The sequence below is a fragment of the Abramis brama genome, assembly GCF_963993115.1.
Source record: "Abramis brama genome assembly, chromosome: 10".
NCBI classification, from domain to species: Eukaryota; Metazoa; Chordata; class Actinopteri; order Cypriniformes; family Leuciscidae; genus Abramis; species Abramis brama.
The window spans coordinates 11,587,011-11,608,234 of record NC_139972.1 but is presented as its reverse complement, the minus strand read 5'-3'; the positions used below and the strand labels follow the sequence as shown (position 1 = coordinate 11,608,234).

The 21,224-nt window shown below is 38.2% G+C and overlaps 1 protein-coding gene across 1 annotated transcript in view; it reads right to left on the bottom strand.

The window, feature by feature from the left end:
- Nucleotides 1-21,224, bottom strand: part of tenm4 (teneurin transmembrane protein 4) — a 242,867-nt gene that overhangs the window by 88,323 nt on the left and 133,320 nt on the right. Inside the window, exons 8-12 of the mRNA XM_084126175.1 lie at nt 17,270-17,434; nt 14,123-14,337; nt 11,939-12,155; nt 4,070-4,171; nt 1,966-2,160 (exon numbers count right to left, since the gene is read on the bottom strand). Of these exons, the coding sequence (XP_083982301.1) occupies nt 1,966-2,160; nt 4,070-4,171; nt 11,939-12,155; nt 14,123-14,337; nt 17,270-17,434 (894 nt within the window). The remainder of the gene's footprint in view (nt 1-1,965; nt 2,161-4,069; nt 4,172-11,938; nt 12,156-14,122; nt 14,338-17,269; nt 17,435-21,224) is intronic.

The following is a 21,224-nucleotide window of genomic DNA, read 5'->3' as shown; positions in this document are numbered from 1 at the left end:
TTCCAAATCATGAACTAATTTTTTTTTTTGAAATAATAAGTAGAAACAGTAATATTGTGATAAATTACAATTTAAAATAACTGTTTTCAATTTTTAATATATTTTAAAATGTAAGCTGAATTTTCAGCATCATTACTCCAGTCTTCAGTGTCACATGATCCTCAATCTAAATGCTGATTTGCTGCTCGAGAAACATTTCTTATTATTATCAATGTTTTGTGTTCATGATTTTTTTTAAAGATTCTTTGATGAATAAAAAGTTAAAAAGAACAGCATTTATTTAAAATAGACTTTTGTAAAAGTCTTTACTGACAGTTTTGTATTCATTTCATTGGGAAAAAAATCTTTCCGCCTCCACAACTTTTGTACGGTACTGTATAACTATGTGGAAATGAAGGTGTGAAACCTGAATGTGCCCTCACAGATGGCTAACATGAGGCCAGCTGGGACATGATGGGAAAGGAGGGATGGGGTCGCTACATTGCCGACTCCCTTTACCATGACACAAATGGGTGGAGAGGCCGTTCCTATAGATGAGCAGGAGTTCGGGTCTCTTAGCAGATGGTTTGGGCACAAGGCACAGAGATCATAGGCTAAATGACAAGAGCCTCTCTCCTGGCAATTAATCATCACCGCCTGAAGGTCGCGGCGAAGAAAGGTAGAACCGTTAAAGGGCCAGCGTCGGCATTCTCTTCCTCAGCGGCCAACGGCGAGACCCGAAATAGAATTGCCGGGGGTCAGAAGAGTCAGAACATACCATTTGTCAAAATCGCACACATCATTTTTCATCTTCAAATGAGAGCCTTCAAAAACTGCCAAACACAATGGCTACTTTAATTTTATCTCTTCACAGCTCGGTCGCCCCTGTCGTCGGGCTGCTGTAGTCTCCGTTCAGGCTTCTCAGTGCAAATTTGACTTATTGGATCTTGACCCAAATGAATTGTTCTTCTCTTAATGGATTGCTTTGGACCCTCAGAAGTATCCATAATGCATGTGAAGGAGCGAGGAGAATTCCTAGGCGAAACGAGATGAGTCGGATACTTATGGGCCTGCTCGAAAACTCGAAGGTCATGTACGCCCATCTTAAATATTCAGAAGGGTACTTATGCATACTAAAAAAGGCCACGACGGGCCTCTTTCTCCATTTCTGTGTGATTTGGTGCATAAAAATTGGGTGTATAAAAAAAGAGGGGCAACGGCAACACTAAAATAGCTCATAATGTATTGCAGATTGTATAATGGTGCGAGGCAGGTGATATTACGCATACACTACCGGACAAAAGCTCGGAAGTTTTCTATTGTAACGCATTTAAAATGTAATTTATCCCTGTGATCCAAGCTGAATTTTCAGCATCATTACTCCAGTCTTCAGTGTCACATGATCTTTCAGAAATCATTCTATTATGCTGATTTGCTGCCCAAGAAACATTTATTATTACTATCAACATTGAAAACAGTTGTGCTGCTTAATATTTTTGTGGCAACGGTGATTCTTTTTTTTCCTGATTATTTGATGAATAGAAAGTTCAAAAGAACAGCATTTATTTGAAATAGAAACCTTTTGTAACATTATAATACTGTATGTCTTTGTCACTTTTGATCAATTTGCTTTAAGTTAGCATCCTAACTGATTTCTTAAAAAAAAAACTTTTTTTAAACCTTACTTAACCCAATTTTTTTTTAAATGGTGGTCTATTTTCAACACTGATAATAAGAAATGTTTCTTGAGCATCAAATCAGAATATTATTATGATTTCTGAAGGATCATGTGACACTGAAGACTGGACTTTTTATTATTTTTTTGTTAAGAATGCAAACTTCTTTCAAAAACATAAAAAAAATAATTAAAAAAAATTAAATTTTGACCAGGAGTGTATATTGGCTGGAAGTTTTTTTTGTTCCCTCCAAATATTTTGAGAATACTATCAAAAAAAGATTTAGTTTTTTTTTCATATACTCTGGTACCTTCTTCGCAGTTCTCCCCTTTGTAGCCTGGATTACAGATGCAAGTTCCCACAATGCATGTGCCATGTCCGCTGCAGGTTATGTCGATGCACTGGTTAGTAGGAACATCACATTCGGATCCTTTCCAACCGCTGTGACACATGCAGCGGCCTTTGAGGTACTGACCGTTCCCACTGCAAAGCACCGGACAGGACGCTGGAAAGAATACACACATACACAACATGTCACAACATGTCACAGAGCTGCCAAATGTAGCTTGGGCTGGCCTGCTGGACTCAACTCATGTCTGTGTGAAAATCAATATGAGCACTGCAGCAAAAGCTACAGTAGTAAAAGTACGTGAAACCACATCGATCCAGACGTTTTATGTATGAACAAGGGATTTCTGAATAGCGAATGATCAGAGACTAGAATACACAAGAAACATGCAAACAGCAGTGAGAGAACAGAATTCAAGTATGAAAAATCAATGTTGAAGTGACGGAGCACAAGAGAACCAATTTTTCCCCCCCTTGATGTCTGGCAAAATACCACAGTTACAACGGGACTATACTTTTTGTTCTCATGAACCCTAAAGCATACATTTTGAATTGATATATATATATACCTTTCAAGACTTCAAAATGTTTATATGCAGTATATATATATATATATATTAGGGCTGGATATTGACACAAACTTCACAATTCGGTTCGATTTCGATTTCGATTCACAAGCTTGCAATTCGATTCGATTTCGATTCAATTCAATATTGATTATTTTGGATATCTGGTACAATACATGGCAAATTTTCTCAAGGAAGACAAATCTCTTAACTAATGCTGTAAACTATAGGAGTCAGTGGTAGCCTACTAGGCTTCATTAGCCTACTATAATATTGAAGGTAAAAATGAACTGATTTGTATACAAACACTTAAATATATAAACATTTAAATGGTGGCTGTCATAAAAACTTGCCAGATTTATTCAAACATGCATTAAATATTGAAGAACATTAAAAATTATAATGAATTATTTGTAATTTAGTAACAAAGCACACATATTATTGCGATTTATTGGATGGGATGCGCGCTACAATGTTCCATTCATTCATCAACTGAAAACAGGATGACTAGCCTAATCGATTCTTGGGATTTAAGAATCGATATTGGTTCGTAAAAATGAGAATCGATTAAAATCGAGAATTCTATATTTTTACCCAGCAATATATATATAGTACCTTAATGTCTTTGCATATGAAGCACTTTTAATTCAATTTACCGCGTCTATTTAATTAATTATTTATGGAAAAAAATTACGTGTTACAATTATCAACCCATTTAACGCAGACCTACGTAGGTCATCTTACATTGTATACCGTTGATTGATGACGAACATGAAGCATTGATTTTATAATCTCAGAGCAACACACAACGGTGTTTAATTTCTAAATGAATGCACGTTTTGAGCGAATCAATCAGGCAAACCAATGATTCAATGACTTACTCATTTAGACATTTACCGCCACCTACTGGCAGTTTTAGTTTCTTATTTAGAGTATAATTTAATTATAACAAAAATATTTTCATTTCTCCATATTAATAAAAACCCCATTAAAGTTATAATTTACCCCAAAATATAAATTCTGTCATCATTTACCCACCCTGTCCATTAAGGCCTAAAAGTTTATTATAAATTCTATGTTGAATTAAACAAAATATTAGTTTTTTTTTTCTGAAATTTTTTTCTTTAAATTATCGTTTGGGGGTAATAATGACTTTAAATTATCGTTTGGGGGTAATTTGATTAATCAGCCAAATTTGATTAATTAATCGCCACATTGTGTAATTAATTAGATTACAAATTTTAATTGCTTGACAGCATACATACATGCATACTGTACACATACATACACAAACACACACACAGATAATTTCATTTGATTGTTAGTACAGACAGTTGCTAATACATAGTTGAAAAACATGGCTACCATGATTATATTTGTAAGAAACAGAAAATGCGTGAGTGACAGAGAAAGTGAAGCAGAAATGATTGCAGGGATGAAAGACCAAAAGTAATAAGCAAAAAGTAGGCTAATGGAGGAGTAGGTAAACAGAAGTCTCACCTCTGCTGCAGTCGGGTCCTCTAAAGCCAGGAAAACAGTGGCAGTTTCCAGCCACACAGTCTCCATTCCCAAAACAGTTACTAGGACAGTCATCGATAGAGTCTGCAAGAGAATGTCATCAATGTTTGTCAGAATGACGCACACATTCATCAGTGCTTCACCTGCTGGATTCAGTTTATTCTCTTTCCCTAAAGAATGTGGTTCACAAAGCTTAATTTCCTGTTGTACTCTACGTTCCGTTTCAATTTTAAAGGGGTCATATGAGGAGGGGTACAATTTTCCGTGATCTTTCAAAATATGAGTTCACTATGAAAACATACTGTAACTTTCAGAACTCAAAACTCTATCCCCAGGCCAATTAATGAAACTAAAGCATGAAAAACAGCTCAAAGACGGAACTGATATTAAAGTGTTGTTACTTATTTAGATTTTAGAATGATAACAGAGGTTGCTTACATGGAAGTCTTTTTCAGGCGATTTTTTTTTCATATGCTAAAATACGAGTGTAAACACTTTCAAATCACATTTTGTTTGATCATCCCGATCAGTCCAACATAGAAATATTGGTTCAACCAATGTGGTGAGTTTTAGGCAGAGTTATATATTTGCCTGACCAATGGCAGAGAGGGGTGTGTTCAGGGAAATGTCAAAATGTTTGCAATTTTAATAATGCAAAAATAGTGACACAAAAATCACCTTTAAGCTCGACTAATATTATAACAGAATTTGTTTTACAAAATGTATGTATGGTAGCCAATAAACGAAAAGTGATTGTTTAAAAAAAAAAATTCAAATCAAGTACAGGTATAAAAAAAGCATGACTTTTTCCATAAATACGAGTAAATAAAGTGTGACATTTTCTGTTAGCCAGCAGGTCTAAGGTGAAGTGGAACTCAATTGGAGCCACTTGATGAATTTACTTCAGCCTAATGAGGAACTCTCTGTAATTACTGTTGCTGCTTTTGTGACATGGCAATAACATTGACCATTGCAAAAACCAACATGAGTGCATGACACATCCGGTGACACGGCTAATGGAAATTCCATCTAACACACTCCTTCAGTGAAGCGTGCTAATTTAAATGAGAGGAATGTCGACATGTCAATTACAAGATTTCTGACTTAAGCAGGAGTATATATAAAAGGGGTTTATTACAGATGGAGGATATATTAGACAGACTCCTGGTGTGAAGAAGTGGTGCTTGATTCTTGGTAGACATCGTCTGTTCACACTTACATCAATCTAGAAGCATTTAGATAACTGTCTTAAGTGATCAAGGCATCACAGATTTAAAACTCATGAATATTAATTAGTTTGTCCATAAATATGCATAAAGGGTCTATATAATAAATGGATAAACAGATCAGGTCTGTAATAGAGTAAGTACTCCAAGTCTAAACTGACATGCAAACAATGATTAGTTTAAAAAAAAATAAAAAACACTTTTGTTAGCAAGTTATTTTTTCAACATAAAACTCTTTACAGAGTGATTTGCAATCATTCTTGATGACCGATTAAAGACCTCGAGTGGACTTTTTATTTGATAACCTCATTGCTACATCTGCCGCTGTCTGTCCCGGGATTCTGTAGCTTAGTGGATAAACACATGGATCAACTACCAAATGCTAAGCATGAATCACTTTCTGCGACTGATAACAACTGCAACGGAGGGACAGAAAAGCATTAAAACAAACAAATTTGTGCTAGATCGTCACTTGTTATAACACACATGAACAAAAAAAAAAAGAGAATTTTTGAGAATTGGAACAACTTCCTCTGTATTAGATATATCAACTCCATAAAGCGGTGGGGACAAATTTGCCCATTGTGAACTTAAATGACACACAGTAAATTTACTGACGTGATAAACTTCCGTTTTTATACTGAGGCAAATCCACACACAATTCTGTACAGCTAAAATCAGACGCAACCTGAATTAAACATGAAATAGCAGTGAAAAATATTCCCTCTCTAAGGATCCCCGCGAGTCTTTGGTGCGCCTGTGGTTGAGCTCTCTCGACAAAGATGCTTTTGTGCCGGACAAAGGGCTGGAAATGTGAGCCCGGACACAGCCTTCCCCTTCCTCAAGAGAGTCAATCATCGCAGAGGATGCAACAGACGGGAAGCTGAACGGAGGGAAGGGGGGAGAAAAGAAGGAGAGAGGGCGGTAAGGGTAGGTGCCGCAGAGAATGTTTTTGACCGAATTTTAAAGGCACAAGTCTCCTGATGTGAGAGGAAAAGGCTGGCAGATTTGCCATCCCCTGGTACACCCGAGCCTATCAAGACTTTGGTAGGGTGTTTGATGGCTTCCAGCCTCCATTTCTAAGCCTAGGGCACATACAGGTCTCTCAAAAGCCTGTGGTGGCTATAGACGGGAGTGTATACCTTAAAAATAATTAAGTCTTCGCCATTTGTATTTACCTCAACAGATACAATTATACACAAGATTGCTTTTTCGCTTCATATCTGTCAAGAAAGTCTCTGCAATCTATCTCTCGCTGTGACTCTGTCACTCTCATGTAAAGCATTTTTGACACTACGGCTGATCTGAGTTCAGTACCTGCAGTCCAGACCCTGCACTTCCCTTCAAAACTGTCACATATAATTCCATCTTTAAGTCTGTGTCCAGCTATGAATTTGAAAAAGTGTCCATATTTCTTCATGCTTTAAAGACTTTTATCAATGTCACACACGGAGAACACAAGAGTATAACCTGTCTGGTCGTTATATTTCCTATACGAGCCATGAAAAGAAGTGTATAATTTCCATGCTATTAGTGGCACTGGGTGACTGCTGGGTGGATGCTTATTGTTTCAAATTTTTTATATATATTCCGTTCTCAACATATGGCTCGGGTTTCTCATTCAAATGCAAGTCTATTAGGTTTGTCAGCCATTTTAGCATCCACCCAAATAATGATTAAGACCTATTTACACCCAGGTAAGTGATGTGATGATGAAAAATGCAGATCACTCGCTGAAAGTACTGTAGGTGTTGCTGCGCAGTTTTCCATTTCTGACACCAGCTTGTCGCAGAGAAGAAAGAAGCCAAACAGTGTTTTCATGTTTTATGTAACAGCAGTTGTTCTGGGCATGTGACCTAAAACGCAACTCTTACGGGTTGCCCAGTTTTCTTTCCAGTGCAACAGAACTTAGAAATTTAGAGCTAAAACGGTCCCACTGATGGCATGCAAACATTTGTGTTGGTCCGAACAGATGAATTAACATCAATTGATTCAAATTAAATCATTTTTGGCACTGGATTTTCTCAACAAACATTCGCTTTGGAGTGAAACTGCGGTTTAACTCCAAGTATAAGCAATAGTAATGATTACACACATCACCTTTAGTCTCTTGAACTGATCTGACATTTGCTCTTGTTTACTGTTGTCCTTGGCTTCAATCTGTGATAAATATCTAATATTAGAATTGTTGCTGAAGGCCTGTCGGCTGCTCTGAAGGCCGAGGGACCAGAGCAATCAGGAATAGATGTGACTGCCACAGCAAGAGACGCATCCTTGATAACTTTGACAACAGAAGACCACATGGCGGGGACAAATGAGACTGTGTCGCGCATGGGACGGATACCATAGCTCCGTAATGAGGAGTCATGAGAATTATGGTGAGAGAGGCAAAAAGAATTTAAAAAAAGAAGGAAACAAAAATAGAGAATCACAGAGAGAGAAAGAGCAAGAACAATAGAGATATTCAACTTTAGGTCCCTTATGGACCACGGCATATGTGTACTCGGAGGAAATCTGTATTGCTCGGAGGTTGCTCTTCTAGCTCTAGGAGATTTCATTGAGATGTCAAGTCTATAAAATGAATGCGTATTGTATTGTATTATTACATTCGCCTTGGAAGACTGTTATAAGAAATGTTCATTTTGAAATCTGACTTCTGATTGCACAGTTTGAAACAATGACAAGATAATTTCAGGAACTCTAAATATGTCATGTGTGATTACCAGGGTCTGAGATGCAGGAGACTTAAGAGTCTCCATTTGCAATATAATTAATCTCACGGCAAGAGACAAATAGAAATATTAAAAATCTTTCTTTTCTATTATTCACATAAATGCATAAAGGAATAATATTACTGAAGTGTGCACCATTAGTGACCAACTGTCAAAACAAAAATGTCTTTTTTTAATGTCTTTTGTTTCCTGAACAGTTCCCCATCTATGATTGGTCAAGACAAACAGAGAGCCACACCCCAATCTCACACCACTGGTTGAGCCTGTGCCATTGGCCAGGAAGCCAAAACAAAGTGTAATGTTTTGAAAAAGCCTCAGTGACAGTGTTTACTAAGGGCTTATTCAGTGTTTCTGTACTGAAAACCGGGTGCAGTTTGAATCCCGCTGAGGGTCGCCATCCACCTGACATACTTTCTTTCAGTCTTTCTCACCCTCTCAATCTCCTTGTTCTTCACCCACCGTCTTGGCCCTGAACCACAGGTGGCCAACAAACTCCCAATGGAGGTTGCATTCAAGAGCACAGAACACATGATAAACAGACTGGCTCTTTCTATGTCATGTCTCGTATATATAAGGTATCGTATTCCATCCTTGCTGGGGGTGATAGGGCGCAGTGCCGTCTTTCCCCCGATGAGCTTGAACTGCAGAAATGGATGTGTGGCAGACACACTCGCATCGATCGACAGACTGGCAAACCCCTCCTCCCTGCCGTCGCAGATGGACCATGGCCCAGGAGCGTTTAATTAAAGAGCATGTGAGAACAGCTCCCAGCTGCCACCTCTACGAAAGCTGAAACCTCACGACGGCCTCGAGCTCTGTCCTCCCTCCTGATGCACTCATGCTAATCAAAGCCGCTTTCAGGATGCGGAACGGAAAGGACAAAATCAAAATCGCCTCCATCAAGCATGGCAAAGGATGGAATGGCAAAGTCTTTCACAGCAAAAAAAAAAAAAATGCACGTGAATGTGATCAAATAATGACCAATAATATGCATGGGGGAACGGAAGGGTCGTCAATCAGAAGCTTTGAATCAAGGCCACTGTGTTCTATGCAAATAGACAGCAATTGGGAAGCGGGATTTGCTGGGAGGCACTCAAAAACTAACAAGAGTCTTACAAGCCATCAGTGAAGAACACACGCAGGCATAGAGAAGCACTGCTCATTTCCGCAATCTTTCTTATTCAAATCCACCTTGATTACTCTGTAGAGGTCTAGGCCGGCTGAGATAGCAATGGGGAATATCAGTGATGGTAGGCTCTGACAAGTAACACGGTGCAGGTGAGGATTTCTAGCAACGCCTTATTCATATCTTGTTTGGGGGAAAAATGTTGGATAATTTTGGCCGGGATTGTCTGTCAAAGCCATATCAGTTCTAAGATTGTTTAGGCATTTGATGACTACATGAATTGAGAACGTAGTTTCAATTTGGAAAATGGCATGTCAATGAAGAAGCACCAAAGCGTCTAAGCAAGAATAATTTTGGCCATTATCTAAATGACGACCTTTCCTTATATTGTCCATATCATGGTGACATACGCCCTATTTGGTGGATAATCTCAAGGTGGAGATTGTCGGTCAAAGTCATTTATGGTTTTGTTGGTTGTTTTGGCTTGCAATGGCTACATGAATTTAGAACGTTGTTTGGCTGCAACCTAAGTGACTACCTGTCCTTATGTCCATTTCATGGTGACTTGGGCCATATTTGGACGTTAACTGACTGAAATAGGAACATGAGGTCGATGATTTTACTGCCATCTGATTACAAGATCGACCCAAGAGAAAATCTACAGATGAATTACTGTTTTTTGACAAACAAAAGGGTCATGTGGGTATTTGATTTCTTTCTGAATCAATATTACTGAGGTTTACGAGGAAATCATTTTCGAAATCTGGACTACTAATGCACTACTATTAAAATCTATTTCATGAGAAAAATGCATGCTTCAGATATCTGTTTGAAATTAACAACACAAATAAAATTACAATGTCAATCCCATTCCAGTGAATGGGAACTGAAAGAAAAAGAAAATCAAGAGATTAGAAACTGTTATTGCAATGGCAGGTTTGCATAACGCTGGTTTTCAATGGCAATGCCAAGTTGGAATGTGTCACGTGCCCAAACATGTGTGAATCAGACTTCTGTGTTCATCAGAAAACATGGCTATTATCACTGAAGATCCATCCAAACATTCTTTTACATATTTCACATGAGAAGAAATTACCAATTGTACATTTAAATGTATATACAGTGAGGAAAATAAGTATTTGAACACCCTGCTATTTTGCAAGTTCTCCCACTTGGAAATCATGGAGGGGTCTGAAATTGTCATCGTAGGTGCATGTCCACTTTGAGAGACATAATCTAAAAAAAAATATCCAGAAATCACAATATATGATTTTTTAACTATTTATTTGTATGATACAGCTGCAAATAAGTATTTGAACACCTGTCTATCAGCTAGAATTCTGACCCTCAAAGACCTGTTAGTCTGCCTTTAAAATGTCCACCTCCACTCCATTTATTATCCTAAATTAGATGCACCTGTTTGAGGTCGTTAGCTGCATAAAGACACCTGTCCACCCCATAAAATCAGTAAGAATCCAACTACTAACATGGCCAAGACCAAAGAGCTGTCCAAAGACACTAGAGACAAAATTGTACACCTCCACAAGGCTGGAAAGGGCTACGGGGAAATTGCCAAGCAGCTTGGTGAAAAAAGGTCCACTGTTGGAGCAATCATTAGAAAATGGAAGAAGCTAAACATGACTGTCAATCTCCCTCGGACTGGGGCTCCATGCAAGATCTCACCTCGTGGGGTCTCAATGATCCTAAGAAAGGTGAGAAATCAGCCCAGAACTACACGGGAGGAGCTGGTCAATGACCTGAAAAGAGCTGGGACCACCGTTTCCAAGGTTACTGTTGGTAATACACTAAGACGTCATGGTTTGAAATCATGCATGGCACGGAAGGTTCCCCTGCTTAAACCAGCACATGTCAAGGCCCGTCTTAAGTTTGCCAATGACCATTTGGATGATCCAGAGGAGTCATGGGAGAAAGTCATGTGGTCAGATGAGACCAAAATAGAACTTTTTGGTCATAATTCCACTAAACGTGTTTGGAGGAAGAAGAATGATGAGTACCATCCCAAGAACACCATCCCTACTGTGAAGCATGGGGGTGGTAGCATCATGCTTTGGGGGTGTTTTTCTGCACATGGGACAGGGCGACTGCACTGTATTAAGGAGAGGATGACCGGTGCCATGTATTGCGAGATTTTGGGGAACAACCTCCTTCCCTCAGTTAGAGCATTGATGGGTCGAGGCTGGGTCTTCCAACATGACAATGACCCGAAGCACACAGCCAGGATAACCAAGGAGTGGCTCTGTAAGAAGCATATCAAGGTTCTGGCGTGGCCTAGCCAGTCTCCAGACCTAAACCCAATAGAGAATCTTTGGAGGGAGCTCAAACTCCGTGTTTCTCAGCGACAGTCCAGAAACCTGACTGATCTAGAGAAGATCTGTGTGGAGGAGTGGGCCAAAATCCCTCCTGCAGTGTGTGCAAACCTGGTGACCTCTGTAATTGCAAACAAAGGCTACTGTACCAAATATTAACATTGATTTTCTCAGGTGTTCAAATACTTATTTGCAGCTGTATCATACAAATAAATAGTTAAAAAATCATACATTGTGATTTCTGGATTTTCTTTTTTAGATTATGTCTCTCACAGTGGACATGCACCTACGATGACAATTTCAGACCCCTCCATGATTTCTAAGTGGGAGAACTTGCAAAATAGCAGGGTGTTCAAATACTTATTTTCCTCACTGTATATTGCATTATTTAAAGCAAAGTTTTAAGTTATAGCGTCGTTGCCATTTAATATCGTACTAACCGATTGCAGTTGTTAGAAAGGACACCTGCTCCGTCTCCTTCCCGTCATTGTATACAGCCAAGTGCCAGATGCCCGAGTCCATGTACTGTATAAAGCCTGTATCGTGACTAGTGAGTGGCAACAGGCTCCGCTGCTGGGCTGGAAAAGGCGGACCCTCGAGACCTGGAAACCCTTGCGACAGGAGTCGACGGCCATCCAACAGCTCCACAAAGTCAAACTGGAGACAAGGAGAGACAGACAGACCACAAACAAGCATTAGGACTGACACATGAGCCTTCAGGAGCTGATAAGTCCTACACGTTGGAGCCAACAGGAGCTGGTCTCTAAGGGCAGGTCGAGGCTGTGAGAACAGGACTAATGCTAGGTGTGAAGAGACAGCTGCTCACTGAACTAATTTATGCAAATATATGTATTGAATCTCACACCTCAAACCTGTACAGTTTACCTCTAAATCATGTCATAAAACATTTAGGAATCATATTTGTGCAACCAAAAAAAAAAATAATTTTGAAAATTAAATTATGGTAGTATTTTTGTTGTTGTACTGCCTTTTATTTATGCTGATTTTAATATCATTGCTTATGTTTATAAGTAAATATTGCAAAATATTGCAAAAAAAAATATCAGTAATGATCTCATGATAATCCTCATTTGTATTATTTTATTTTAACTAATTATAATACTATAAATAACAGAAATAAAAAAAAAAATAATAATAATAATTAAAATAATATATAAAATTATAAATTTATAATTATTATAGATGTATTATTATTATTATAAAATATAAAAAAAAATATAAAAATAATTAAAAACAATAAAAGAGGTTTCATTTTCTTTACATTACTGTTCCAAAGTTTGGGTTCGATAAGATTTTAATGTTTTAGAAAGAAGTCTCTTAATGCTCACCACAAAAATACAGTAAAACAATAATATTATGGAATGTTATTATGTTGAACTGTTTTCTGTTTAAATGTATTCCTGTGATGTCAAAGCTGAATTGTGTCACACGATCCTTCAGAAATCATTCTAATATGCTGATGTTCTGCGCAAGAAACATTTCTTATTTTCATCAAAACAAAAAAAAAACATTTGAAAACAAAACATGCTTAATATTTTTTTGTGGAAACCATTATTAATTTTTTTCATGATTCACCGATGAAAGAACAGCATTTATTTGAAATATAATTTTTGTAACATTATAAATGTCTTTACTATCATTAGTGAATAAAAACATGAATTTATACCCAAACTTTTGAACAGTTAATGTATGTAAAATATAGCTTATTTCTTTCTTTTTGGTATGACATACAGTATGACCTTGGCATTCTTGTTTGACAGTTGTTCATAAGCCAAGTAAGAAATGTAGCCATAGCATAGCATTAAGCCATACATTTATAAATTTAAATGTATTGTCCTCCCCATCAAACACATTATTCCTTACTGTATCTACATGTGCTATAAAGGAACAGTCTTACAAAATAAATCTGTTTGCAGAAAACTGAAGAGGAGAAAAACGACTAACAGTTACGGCCTTGGAGTAATTTCCACTGACACAATACCACTGCACATATATAAACCAAATCAATAAAGAGAGGCAGAGATGCTCTGTGTTCGATACTATAATTAAGTGTCAGTTTATGTCAAAGCCTTTGAGATGAGTCTGAGACGATATGCAACAAAATGAAATGAAATCTTGGATAACCTATTGACAAATGATTGTGTGTTGGGGGAGACAAACAAATGATTCATTTTTGATTTAATTAAAAAAGCTCTGATACCTTTTAACGGAAATAGGATAAGCGTTTGTAAGGTCGTTTTGTTGTTTCGATGTTAAAATACATATCAACACTTGTTCAACCAATGGTTTAAGTTTGGGGCTGGACATTGTTTGACTAACGGCAGATGGAATGTTCTGGAACATCTAGTTCCACAGAATCTATGCAATTCAGCTTTAAAATAAAAAAAACATCAACAATTAGTGGTTAGCAAGCATGCATACTCCATTTAAGACAAGTGGTTTTGATTCCGGACTGAAGTCTCTCGATCCTGTTCACCTCTTGTCCTAATATTTTTGTGTAATTTCTTTGTACTTTAATTATTAAAATGGAAAAACACAAACAAATATCCAAACATTTAAATGAAAAGGCATAATATACATTCATCTGAAGTTTTCTGACCAACCTGTGTGTGCGACGGAGGCAGGCCTCTTCTCCCGTAGATCCCCACCAAGGCATCTTTACTAAGAGACACATTAAATTTGAGGTACATGGGGTGGTCGATGAAGACCTGCGACCTCCAGAAGATTCCAGGCGGGATCAGCTGAGCGACTTTGCGGCCCACGTCTATCTCGCCCGTGTCTATGAAGCTGTCCTCCGGGAAAAAGCCATCTAGTTTACCTGTGGAAAATGAGATCTATCAGTCAGCTCGACGCCTCATATATCTACCATATGGTGCGAGGAGAGGGTCAGTGTACCGGGTGAATGACCCTCTTGCTGATTTTCCATCACATCAAGAAAAAAGAGCCACACTGACCATTGACCATAAAGCTGAAACTTCACTATACATGTACTAAAACTCAACATTTTGTGTTTGTGGGAGATATACATTTGCTGTTTTTATAAGTTTAATATAAACACATTTTGCAGTTTGCAATGCATTTTTTTAATGGTTTTTACTTATGTAGTATTTATAGTATTTATTATTAATATTAATTAGTATATTATTTATATAATAATAAATGGATTTAATTTATACAACATACTATACACAGATAGATAGATAGATGGTAAATTCTCATCCATCCTCAAACTTTCAATAAACATCAAGTGTATTTAACACCTAACAATTTATGTTCATAATCTGTGTATATATATATATATATATATATATATATATATATATATATATATATATATATATATATATATATATATATATATATATATATATTATAAACACACACACACACACATATATACAGTAACTTGTACACAGAGTAAAATATTTCAAATATTTTTTTTTTATTGCTTCGAAAATAACTACTTTTTTCAATTATTAAATTCTCATTTGTTCTCAAACCTTCAATAAACAGAACAAGTGCAATTATGATGACACAACGTTTAGAGTCAATTCAAGTTCATTTTGATTTGGAATTTGATTCGGCATTAAAACAAGTGCTTTATCTGTTTGTTTTATTTTTTGTACTTTCAATTATTTACACATCAGAATGTTTTCCGAGGCAGTGCCTCCCTCGCATCCTTGGAGAAAATGCCCCTGCACCTAATGCTGATGTGCCCTCCTCATTGGACCCTGAGGAAAGAGCAACATCTGCTCACTCGGGTGGATTGGCCAATTTCCGCAGTGATGGCGACAAAAGCAGACATCCTTGCAAAGAGAGCCCAGAGGACTCGCAGGCAGCGTTCGCGTCGGGCTACACGCGCTACAGCAGATGGCAGTCTCCTCAAAAGTCAATCATTTGCAATTTGCTATATCGTGCTTTCCCGTCTTCCAATTTACCACCTCCACGTAACGCATTATCACATCAGTCGCAATTACACATCCTGTGAAAATTCAGGCATATCGCCATTGGCCGAACTTGCAAAACTTGTTGAGAACATGACCGGGTATTATTTCACACAAAATTAAAGAAAAAAGCAAAAAATATGTTCCACGACCTGTTGAAAATGTTCCATTTAAAAAACAAACAAAGCTTGAATAAAAAGTTTTTAAGACTATTAGGACCAGCTGTTGTTACAATACAAAGAAAAAAAAAATCCTTTGGCAAATAAAATCAACCAATTAGCAATATGTCAATATTTATTGTACTGCCTTTAATTTATGATTATTTAAATAAGAACAATTTATAATAATAATACAAAAAATATTGTTTTACGTTAATGGGAACTTCTCATGAGAAAGTGGGATGGTTTTGTGCGTGTTAACCATTTTTGAGAAATGCAAGTCAAGGCTCAATGACCATGGGAAAATGTGGGTCCCATGGCCAAACCAGTTGAGAACCAATGTTATAAAGAATATATTTTTAGTATTTTGGGGTGAAAAAACATTCACCCACAGATGGCCAATCACAGTGCCCAAGGAGTAAAGCTTGGTAAAGTTTGGCGAATGGAGCAAGGTGTAAAGTATGGCGAATGTATGAGTTTAAACAATGTCTCACTGGCACTTTCCAGATGAACTGATGTGCAACTGGACAGTGCAACGGTCAGAAAACCTCTCCGATACAGTGTTAATTTAAGTTAATACCAGGGATGTACAGCACAGTGATGCTGGATTGATTTGCTGTGTTCCTGATGACAATGTTACTCCGACAGTCAGAATTAAAAAGCCAGGCCTATTGATTTCCCCTCAGCCGCAGATGTCACTCAAACGGAGGAACCGCCACGGCCTCCATGTTTGTGGTTTCGCTCGCTCCCTCTCTGCCAGCTGCTAAATGAAAAAAGACGTCTCGGTGACTCATCTATATGGTAATGGTCTGATCTCCCACCTTTTGTCCGAGGCCTGTGGCAAATCAAATGGCTAAATGTGGGTAGTGTTCACGGAAAAGAGAACTTTTCCTACTGTACGAACTTCTGTCTCCATGACCGTGGGGGTTAGTGTCTGCTTTCTTCCGCTGCCAGGAAAACTCTTGTCCGGTCTTGGAGATGAAAGGAATGCATGGCTTTTTGGATGGGGCAAGTTCTAATCTGGCTTGAGCCCCTGGATACTCAATCCCTAAAGCTGTGCCATTCGTTCTTCCAGGAACAAATAATACCCTTCCCATTTTCCCTGCAACTTTCATTGGATTGTAATGCAGATCTCATGGCAAGCAACTGAGACTGGTCACAGCATGGAGCTGGCTGACAAATAATCCTGGATCCTTTGAAAATCAAAAATAAGACGTTATAATACTGGCCAGCGTGGAGCGAAATTAGCAGGAGATGAGTTCATGTGAATCTGGCAGGAAATTAGCTTGAAATGTTGGAATGTGTTGTCGGATATGAGATGACTGAAGGGCATGAGTTCAAACGCTTGGCCAAAAAAAAAAAAAAAAAAAAAAGTTTAAGGTTAATCAAGGCTGAAAGAACTTCTTATTTTTTTCCAACCAAACTTGTCGAGTTGCTGCCTTTTTTGCATCAGGGCTGCTATTTATCTGCACCCTAATAAGGATCGCTTTTTAACCAATCTCAGAGAAGTCAACATGAAACAGCATTCACAATAAGAAACAGATTAAAGTTAACAAAAAATGTAGGGCAGAACTTGTTAACTGGACATGTCATGCTTTACTGTAATTCCCCCCTGTAATTGACTTTAAACCATGAGATTTGGACATACCATCATCTTTGCTTCCTCGATCCGGAAACTCTAGACCCGTGTTGCCCAGAGGCGGCAAGCCCAGATCTGTGGGCAGATGAAGGCCACTCGTGTTGTCCTCCGTCAGCTGGTAAATCTGCCTCTGCATTGGCTGTAAATGCCAGTTGAGTCCGAAGAGGTGCATGGCTGCAAGAGAAAGAGCGGCACCAGATGGTAAATTTACGTCTGTTGGAGCAGTGATTCCTGAGCATGTGCCTTGCTGTACATTAGAGTAATTAAATTAGATTCACTAAGGAATACTATAGACACTGCATCAGAAAATTAACATCTTGAAGGCTGTGGGGTAATTAAACCAAGACTGTAAGAAAACAAATATATTTTGACTTGATTAATCTTTGGCAGAGTTTAAGAGCACCAAGAGAACCACAGCAGACTGCAGATTAATATGCAAATATGATGTCATCACTGTTGTTGGATTTACGACCTGTGTAGGTCACAAAAAAATTGAAGAATGGACATTCATTAATTCAATTAAATCAATTAAAGATAAAGGTTATATGTAATATAGCAATATGTAGGCAAACTGCATATATGGCATATATAAGTTGTGTATACACAGTACTGTAAAGTATATACTTTTGCTCACCAAGGCTGCATTTATTTGATTAAAAATCAATAGTGTGACATATTATTACAATTTAAAAGAACTGTTTTTATTGTAATGTATTTTCAACTATAATTTTTATATAACTATAAAACAATATTTTCAACAAGTTTGGGGTAAGTAAGTAAAAAAAAAATTGTCAAAAGTGACAGTAAGAAAGATTTCTATTTCAAATAAATGCTGTTCTTTTGAACTTTATATTCATCAAAGATTAATGGAAAGAAAAATCAAGCAGCAAAAACAGAAACATTAATAATAATTGAGCACCAGTAATAACTGGTGTATGTTTCATGGCACTGTGTAAACAAACAATAACTAAAAAAAGTTGTCCCTTAAGGAAAACAAATAAAATAAAAATAAAACATAAATGTTGAACAACCCAAAGACAGAAAAGCCAGAGCCCATAGGGCAACTTTTTTTTTTTTCATCCCCATTTACTTGCTAATACCCCCAGTGGCTAAAGAGACAAGGAAATGATCAAGTCAGCAGGAACACAACAAGAGGAACGGATGAATGCATGAGCAGCACCAGAAGGCACAGTGATTTTTCACAAGGTCAACAAAAGAAGAAACCATTGGGATGAACTCTGATGGCGCAGTGAACGGGGAAGGAGGGGCCAGGCATGATGGATCACCAGGACAAGAATGGTCAGGACCAGCTTAGCCAGGCAAAACCTTGTCCTGGAAGTCTTCAGTCAGCAGATAAAATGCCAACAAAAGGCCTTTGGAGCTCTTTCTTACGCAGTGGACATGGAAGTTCCAAGCACATGATGTAAATAACCAAAGAATCCAATTAAGCTTGTGAAGCTGGGCTGCATACCAATTCACACTAAGTACTTAACTGGTAATTGGAAAGCACACACTGTTGGGTATGCGGTAAAACAGTATGACAGATTCACTAACATGCATCGAACACTGTTTGTGTTATTTGCAACTGTTACAATATTTTTTGTTACCAAAGTTTTACATACAGAGACAACTATAAGTCATTCATAGGGTTATTCCCCCAAAAGTGTAAACACTGTAGTTTGGAGGCGCTATAAAAACATCTTTGTTTGAGCATTCAGACCAGCCTGATTTAGCAACATTGGCTCTACCATTGGTTGGAAGTTAAAGGTCCTGTCCCAAATGGAACTCTAAGCGCTCGCGATCTTCCTCCAAGTCTACACTTTCGTGATGTAATGCCGTTTTGACTCCGGTAGTCTGGCAAAAGTGAGCATCGAGGTCGTATATATGCTGCAAAGGGAGCGCTTGCGAGTGGGACAAGCGCTTGCGCTTGAGCGCTTGCGAATGGGACACCCTACGGTCGTGTGGACTTAACAGACACACGCATGTGGGTGTCACTGTGCCATTGGATGAGATAGTCTTATAATGCATCTTATAGTACTAATAGTATACCTATTGGGATGCAGCCAACTGCTGTATGCTGTATGTATGTAAGACAACTGCTGTCGGCACCAACTATGGTGGACTATGGCAGTGTCGGAGTAGATAAAACAAATGATCTAGAGCCTCTTTCCTATGCTCCAGTTGTCTCCCTACATGAGTTCCCATTTCTCCTTCATAAGAACAGAGCTAGTTTCAAATTGCACAAGTGGCTTTCTCTGCTACACTCTCTTGATAACCCGTAGTGACAATTCAGTGCTAAAATTACTTTTCCGCTCCACTCAATATTTCGGAGAGGTGACAATGTATTTGTTTTGTGTGGCAGCAAATATCTTGTCTCTATCAGGGTGAGAAAAGGTCTAAATGAATGATTTATTCTTCTGTCAAAACATTTCTGAAAGAAACATATAGCTGGCATAATTACCAGACCTCCACTCAATCTTGATTTTTGTGTGAAAGAACACTAAAATTATTCAGCAGATTCTTAGATTAAAGAATACCAAAACAAAAATAAGGAAAAAAACTTTACAATACCACTTCAAATGAGGTGTTTATGAGATAATGCTCATAAGGCAATGCTCATAACCTACACACCCTATTAAAAAACATTGACTATCAAGCCCTTGTAGGTATATAAAGTGCTGTGAAAAACACTTAAAAAAAAAAAAAGTCCAACCAGATAAACTCAATAGACTCCATAGAAACAAAGCAATTCATCAACACATTTTTTAGCATCATAAAATTAATTTCCTGGTGTTGGGTGTTGTTTTATTTCAAAATAAAACTGTGCAAAGAACATAACTAGAAATAGAACAAAGTAGTGGAGGCACTTTGTTTATTAGTGTTGGTTGTGGGGGACTGTTGGGTACATTATTAATGAAACTAAGAGGGAAATGCCTCACTGAGTAGGGGCTGATTGGCTGGAGTGGTGTTTACAGAGGGAAAGATGTGTCTGAATTCATTTTCAAAGAAAAACAAAGAGCTTTGGCTAATTGCTTCATTGGGCCTTTGCTTGGATATCCTCTGTCCTGCTTTACATGTTGTAAAATCAATGATCCTTAAGATTCTGCAAAGATGTGCTTGCCCTAGCTTAACCAGAAGCATCAAATTGGCAGTTTTAAAAGCCCAGTGCACGGCTCACAGACTGCGGATCAAACTAGTCGTGACAAATGGGAGAGTTCTGCTTCGCATCCCTTTGCATGTTCGGCCATTAATTAAAGCCATATTACTTGGTAACCACCCCACATTTACTAAACGGTGAAAATGTGGCCTGAAAAACGATGAAGCCTTTGACAGGCGTTGCCATGGCGGATGAAAGTGGCCATCTTCCAGCTTACTTAATCAATAGCCATTTGGAAAATTGCAGGGCGCGCATTTTGTTGATTGCATTCCGACAGATTTGGACCATTCTGACGAAAGATCTGAATGTTGCCGTTACTTTTGCAAGAGAGCATTTGTGGAGGCGATAAAAAGTCGTGGCTGTCTTGAGAGACAATATAAATGCAAACGACCGGGCGCCTCCGCCCCCGTCAGTACCGCTGGAATTGACTGTGTCAAAGGCGGACAGACACGCTACGAGACAGATGGCTTGGTTTGTCATCACCCGAGATCGAGTAAGGCATTCCTCTAGCTCACTCTCTTTTTCTGCAGCACACGGGTTGATTTCTGGCTCTGTGGGAGGAAGCGGAGAGTGCAGTTGGCGCATGGGCAGTGGGGGTGGACAATTGAATCTAAGGCATCATGGGTCTAGGTGTCATTCCAAATGTCCAAGTAATTGCTCCTTCAAGGGGCCCATCTTCCATCTGGACCCCTTTGCTACTGTCTAGCTCTGATGTAAAATACCTCACACTTCTTGGCCACCCCCCGCTACCAAACCTCATTATGATTTATGTCCGAGCTGTCCCGGTAACTATGATTTCCAGAGTGC